Source organism: Echinops telfairi, unplaced genomic scaffold (genome assembly GCF_000313985.2).
Source record: "Echinops telfairi isolate 266 unplaced genomic scaffold, ASM31398v2 ScPeMD7_5;HRSCAF=22, whole genome shotgun sequence".
Taxonomy (NCBI): Eukaryota; Metazoa; Chordata; class Mammalia; order Afrosoricida; family Tenrecidae; genus Echinops; species Echinops telfairi.
In genome coordinates this window covers 4,950,790-4,957,711 of record NW_022103901.1, presented here as the reverse complement: position 1 = coordinate 4,957,711, position 6,922 = coordinate 4,950,790, and the positions used below count along the sequence as shown (strand labels likewise).

Sequence of the window (6,922 nt, the reverse complement as noted above, 5' to 3'; positions counted from 1 at the left end):
CCTGAAGGAGAAAGCCCTGGAGGAGAAGGGCCGAGGAGAAGGGCCGAGGAGAAGGGCCGAGGAGAAGGGCCGCAGTGCCTGAGGCAGGGAAGTGGGGGGGAGGGCCGGGCCCAGCACATCTAAGGAATGTCAAGTGAGGGGAGCAAAATATGGCAGACATGTGGATGAAGTCAGCGAGAGGAGAGGCACAGAAGATGAGAGACCAGTGACAGTGGGCGGGCCAGGCACAGGAGCAGGAGTCTGGGTTTGTCCAAAGGCAAAGGACAGCCAGTAGGGGCTTTTCATGCAGGAGGAACGTGGTCAATGTCCACTTCCAGTCAGGTTCAACCCCAAGTTACAAGAGGCACTTACTTAATACAGCAATTATTATCAAAAACAGAGCGAACCATCTATACCAAAGTACCCTGAATTCTTCCCTTTTAAAGATCTATCACGTTTCCCTCATTAGAAGAAAAATTAATGCCAACTCAACTTACACTCTAAGAATAAAATGTTCATTTTTTGCCTTTAAAAATAATAAGCACCATCACACTACATTTTGTTTTTTAAAAAGCCCAAGAAACAAAGACTAACATACATCAAGAACGTTACTTGATCTCTTTGTGCAAGACTATCAGGCTTTCTTTTCCTGGTTTCTTCTTGGTCACTTATCAAATATTCTTTCATAACCAAGAGATACACAGAGAATAAACTAATGTTAAAGAAAACATTTCTTGCACTTTAAATCAAGACAACAATTAGGACTTTTTAAAGTGAAGACAAAAAGCAGCCCAAGGCCACAGCCTTTTCTAAGCTTCCTCCAACTGTCAATCCAGTGGCTGAGTACAAGGCTCAAGGGCCTCTCTCCCTTGCAACATTCTTGACATAATTAGCTGGTAAGCACAGTTAATTTAATCAACCAGATATCAAGGCTCTGATCTCTTACCTTAGAGTCTCCCGTGCAGTATATCCCGAACCAATTAGGATAGATTCATCAAACAGCTTGTCCATGCAAGGAATGAACTCTAGAACACAAACATCCACTGCATGTATCACCAACAAAACCAATTACAGTTCATTACTTGACCACGAGCTCACTGTGGCAGGGGGAGAAGACCAGAGCCATGCACAAGCTGTTTCAGTCCAGAACATGGGCTTTGCTGGACCACATAGCCATATGGAGTCAAAGATGCAGCTGGGACCCTCTCAGTATGAGACAATGAGCAGAAACTGAACTACATGTCCCCTGCCAGAAAGCTCACTGCTCCAGAACTTTATGGAGGTATAGCATGGCCAATTTCCAATGTCCTTAAAAGCTGCCACCACCTACCCACACCTCTCTGTAGAAGGCAGCACTGTCTCCTAAGTGGCCCCCACCATTCTCTACTCCCCCAAGCCCCATTCTTACAGAAGCACTGGTGGTAGTGTAGTGATGAGTGCTCAGCTGCCAACCAAAATATTTGAACCCAGCAACTGCTCTACGGAGAAAGCTGTGCTGGCAGTCTACTTCTAGAAAGATCTACAGCCTTGAAAAGCTTTAGGGGCAGCCATCTGTCCTGTAGGCTTACTGGGAGTTTGAATGGATGTGATGGCAGTGGGTTTGGTTGGGGGTTGTTTTACAGTTGGGAGGATCCTTTACAAGCTCACTCACTGCCATCAAGTTGACACCCACTCACAGGGTAAACCGTCCCTGGGAGCTTCAGAGACTAACTCTGTCTGGGAGTAGAAAGCCCGTCTTTCCTCCATGGAACAGATGGTTTTGAAATGCTGACCTTGCAGGTCACAACCACACTGGTAACCACCAGTTGGGGAAAATTTTTCAGTGTTCTCAAAGGGGTGGGTCACAGGCTATTTTCCCTATTTCCTGGATAAGGCTAATGAAAGCCCACTGGGACTTATCCTACAGTTGGGACCATCACCAAACTTTCTCCCTGAAGACCCAGCTAGGGGATGTCAGTTCATCTCCTCCCAACTCCCCCAAAAGAAGGCCAGAGGACTCGGGCAGGCATGTGAGAGACAGACGTACGGTTTCTTAGTTCTGTGGTGAGAATGTGTTTTGCAGCAATCAGAAGTTCCTTCCTGAGGTGTGCCGTCTCCGCGGGACAATTCGAAAGCAACTGCAACATGCCTTTTACCATCTGCTGGGAGTGCTTCGTCACCAGCTCCTATCACAGTCAGGGTTAGAGCAACTCTTAGAGCAAGCGCCAGGCACCCTGAAAACTCCTCCTTCCTAACATCGAAACCACACTCACTGCCACCCAGTCAATTCGGACTCACGGCAACCCCACAGGACAGAGTAGAACTGCCCCTGGTGAGTTTCCAGTTGCCCCTGTTGATCTTCACAGATCAAAAAGCCTCATCTTTCTAACCCTTTAAACTGTTTTACCAAGACTAAATATGGACAAAGGATCCTTGTAAATAGGCTTCTGAAACAAGTAGCATCAAAAAGGTTTAGAGTGTGAGTGTGTGTGTGTGTGTGTGTGTGTGTGTGTGTGTTCTCTTACTGGGAGGATGAAGAACTGACCTAAGTAGCACTTGCTTCTACATGTGTGGTTACAGGTGTCTTCTCGGTTTGTCCAGTTTTCAACAGTGACTCAGTACTATGTCACCATTTGTTATGGGGGAGGGGAGTGTAAACATACAAACACAAATTTTTAAAATACTGTACTTGTTACTTGTCCCGTTAATGGAAGTTGTGAATGACACCATAGACTTAAAATCAAGTCACAAGAATGCCCAATTAAGGGGCTAGAAAACAGGTCTGTGACTGCCAGGGACTGGCATTAGAAGGACCCATGAAAGTACAGTGGTTAAACACTCAACTCCTAACCAAAAGTTCAACGGTTCAAATCCAATCAGTAACCATGTGGCAGAAAAGTCTAGTCAACAGCTTCCATAAAGATTACAGCCTTGGGGCGCAGATGGGGTTAGTTCTACTGTCCTATAAGGTCACTATCAGGTACGACTGACCCCAGAGCAGTAGCTTTGGTTTTGGGGGGTTTGGCAATAGAAGAAACCAACTACAAATATACACAAGGGAGAACACGCTGGGGTGGTGAAAATGCTCTATAGTTTGATGTGTTGGCATAGTTGTCAATTCATAAAACTGTCCAGATTTTAATCTTAACGAAACATTATCTCAATAAGTTCTACTTAAATCAAAAGCCACTAATGAACTCACCTGGTAAATTCGGATGATATAAGCTAAGAATGACAATGTTTTAATCTGAGCAGCAATGAAGTCAGCATATAACTCTTTATTATAAAGTTTATGTTGCCTAAAGGAGAAATAAATAAAATTTAGAGTATTAGCTCTCTTCTCTGTATGTGAGGTTGATACAAAGTAAAAGTTATGTAACATTTCCCAAGCCCTTCCCCTCCCCTGAAAATCTGCTTCCTCCACAGTTCAGGGCCACAGCAGCAGGGGGCACATGCACATTTCTGGGAGTCCCAAACAGGAAAGGCTTTAAGTCATTAGCCAAACAGCTCTCCAGACCATTAGTGAACCCCACAGAACCAGGCCTAGACTGACCCACTCCTCCACCCTGCGCAGACCCAATGGGTTTTGATGAAGCAACTGGGTCAAGTCAAGAACCTCCACTGCAGCTGTCCTCAAATGACCCAGAGCCTGAGAGGCTACCAGTCAAGAGAGTCAGTGATAAAGGCCTTAGGAGGGGGGCTCTGAGGTCTGAGAAAAGGCTTCGAGGATGATCAGGGCTGGCCCACAGTGAGGTCAGGGGCAGAAGATACTCTAACACCCGGCTAAAAGCAACAGGGAGAATAAGGCTGAGAGAGTTTCCGTTGAGTATAATCATATTGAGTATAATCATACCCAATGAGGTTTCTAACTTTCAAAACACCAAAAACTAAAGACATTATGATTTTGTCTTTGCAAATTAATAACAAACTATAACAATCGCCTTGGAAAGTTCAAAGTACCTGTAATTTTACCAAAACATTATCATCGCCTGTTACCTTCATGTCTTAAGGTGGACAATAGCAAGTTTATGTGTACTTAGATTAGAAGCACCCTAGTAGCCAACTGTTATCACTGCCCTACGAAAGCTCACCTGGCTTGCGCAGATACCTGAATTGCAATGGTATTCATGATCAAAGGCACAAATTCGGCAACGACATTGTGGATATTCAGCTTGTAGAGCTAAAAGCAAGCACATCAGAGGTCATGCTCCTACGCTCAGCTAGAACAAATCACAGGGTGGGCCAGAGAAACCGCACAACTCCCTACATTAGTTAGCACACGTGGTACACATGTGCCCGTCACAGAAAACTGTGTGCGACGCTTTATAAAAAACTACTCAGACATACCTGATACATTAAAACAACAATAATGGGCAATTCGGCCAACACTTTCAGAGACAGCGAGCCCCTAGGAATGATGGAATGCTGTGAAAGAGACAGATTATCTCTGGTTACCAATGATGCTGAAAACTGTCCAAACCCCTAACTCACACTGAGACAAAGAAAACAAACACCGATACATCTTTGTAAGTAAGGGTGCACCATGACCCAAACAGTGTTGAAAACAGAGTACACACATATGGCTCTCGTTTCATGTCAAGGCTTTTCCATTTTCCAGTGGCATCGCTCAGGAAAACCTGCCCACATGCCATGATTCAGATCACCTGAGTCACTTTATAGACCAATCATCATCTACTTATTTGACTTAACTGAGAAGAAGAATGAAGAGCCAGATTTACTGGGGCATCTTGATTTAGAAGTACTATTCAAAATTTAGTTTCTTTTTTTGCCAAAGAGAAATGTTGTGTGACGCTGTTTCAGGACCACAAGCACAGTAGTGAGATATTTTTACCTCAACAATCACCGGGGGTGGGGGGGTGAGTGAATACTGAGCACATGCTCTCTGTGTGGCAGACCCAGCTGGGCCAGCACCACTGTCCCAGTGTCCCAGGACGGATAGGAAATGGGGGGCGGGGCGGGGAGCTAAGACGCCACTCCCAGAGCTGTCTGCAGAGCCTAGTCTCTGACATGCAAGCCTGTGCCGTGTTGAAAGGCTCTGTTAGGTCTGCTTTGAGCCCAGTGCTCTTTTAAAGAGCTATCTCTACGGGATCAAAGGATGGCAGCAACTCAAAAGGTTAGATAAGAAGCTAGGAGTTTATGTTACTGGAGAAGGCAGAGTTCAGAACAGAGTTGGGAACAGATGTACGAATGGACACACGACTTAAGAGTCAGTGATGCTGACTGGTGTGTGTGGCTACTGTTGAACTGGTGTGTTTGGCTGCTGTGCACATTTTCAACGAGAGACTCAAAGCCGAGAAGGCCCCTGAGCCTGATCTGCTGCTCCTTCCACCAGCGCAGGGTGGATTTCCACCACCAGGCATCTTCCTGTTCTTGCGCCAGTCAATGGCTGCCAATAGCTTGCTCCCCCTACCTCCAGGTTGCCTAGCAGAATCAGGGATTCTCTCTCATACACATGTCTGTTTAAGTACCTTATATACCCCAAGGGACTTAAAAAAAAAATCTTTAAGGCCTAAAGGAAATCAGCATCTCCGCACCAAGTGCAGCAGAGACCGTGGAAAGCCAAGCCCGTCTACCCACACACACACCGTTCTTGTCTCGCTGTCCTCGCGCTCGGGGTTCACCTTCACAGCGAGTGTGGTTATCATGCCAACCATTTCCGGGGGAGGAATTGTGTTTTCCGGGATCACCTGAGGGTTCTCAAAGTAGCGGTTCTACATAAAAACATAACAGACAGCATTTTTCCTAGAGTTAAACACAATATTCCTAAACACAATACACCTGACATTAAAGGACAAAAAGCTCCTTAAATATGCATGACTGGAACAAAAAACCCAAACGTTCTGTTTTCTGCTGAATGCACCACCATTCACATCCCACTCCCCTAAAATCAAGTCCACAGAGCCTTGCACCTGTCTAAAACCAACACAGGCTGCACGCTTACCTTCTCTCAAGACTACAAAGTTACAGATGCGGGAAAGACAATGTTCTCTGTCTCCGACAACAGAAAAAACTTGGCCAGAGACTTCCCCACCCTTTTTTGGTAGCTAATACAACACAAGCCCAAATTCCACTACCACCCGAGTGAGGCAGGGGAGACCATGCCTCTAGTGGTGAGAAACCAGGGCTCGCTCGCTCATGAACTTTTCAGACAGTCTCCTCCCAAAGAGAGATCAAAACCAGGCACAGATGCCATCTTTAGGAGCCAGGGCCCCACTGTCGCCCTGAGGCCTCAACCGAACCCGGACGTCACGTTAAGCTTGGGAAGGACTCGATGGCAGCCAGTTGTCTGAGCTTAAACATTTCGCCTAGAAACCATGGTGCAACAGTGAAGTGTTTAGCTGCCAACCCAGCAGACATATCTAAATAAATGAGCTGGCAAACTGCTTTTGTAAGGATTTCAGCCTAGGAAAGCCCGTGAAGCAGTTCTCTGTACTATAGGGTCACTACGAACTAAAACCCAAGTACTTCCCTTTCCACAGGCCACCCCCCACCCCGACTCCCCCCATCATTCCTTCAACCCAACTGCATCAAATTTCCTATGGGATAAGCCCAAACTTGATTTTTAAAACCATACCACGACTTTTGGAAGCTCTTTGTAAATTTGCTTCACAAAATCCAGAAAGTGATGGATCTACAAAGCAAAACCAGAAAAGACAATGTCATTATAAGAAGGTATATTTATGTATCTGTGAACCCCTTTCCCACACTAGCATCTTGTAACCTGAGGCCAGAAGAAGTAGATGGTGCGGCTACCACTGCCACCGTCAACTATTCTCACCAGGGACACAGTAGGAGGTCCCAGTTAAGACTTAGAAACAGAAAACTCAAATGGATTTTTAAAAAGGCCAATCTTACTAGACTGATAGAGATTGGAGGCACCACCAAGGCTAATAAGGACATGGGACCAAATGTCAACATTCATCCAAAAGCTAAGAAAACAAAG

The 6,922-nt window shown here is 45.7% G+C and overlaps 1 protein-coding gene across 5 annotated transcripts in view; it reads right to left on the bottom strand.

Moving 5' to 3' along the window:
* LOC101661316 (transformation/transcription domain associated protein) overlaps positions 1-6,922 on the bottom strand; it is a 74,366-nt gene that overhangs the window by 57,016 nt on the left and 10,428 nt on the right. For all 5 annotated transcript variants that reach the window (XM_045285939.1, XM_045285940.1, XM_045285941.1 and 2 more), the window contains exons 6-12: positions 6,554-6,610; positions 5,565-5,690; positions 4,306-4,383; positions 4,050-4,138; positions 3,161-3,257; positions 2,006-2,144; positions 926-1,004 (exon numbers count right to left, since the gene is read on the bottom strand). In XM_045285939.1, the coding sequence (XP_045141874.1) occupies positions 926-1,004; positions 2,006-2,144; positions 3,161-3,257; positions 4,050-4,138; positions 4,306-4,383; positions 5,565-5,690; positions 6,554-6,610 (665 nt within the window). The remainder of the gene's footprint in view (positions 1-925; positions 1,005-2,005; positions 2,145-3,160; positions 3,258-4,049; positions 4,139-4,305; positions 4,384-5,564; positions 5,691-6,553; positions 6,611-6,922) is intronic.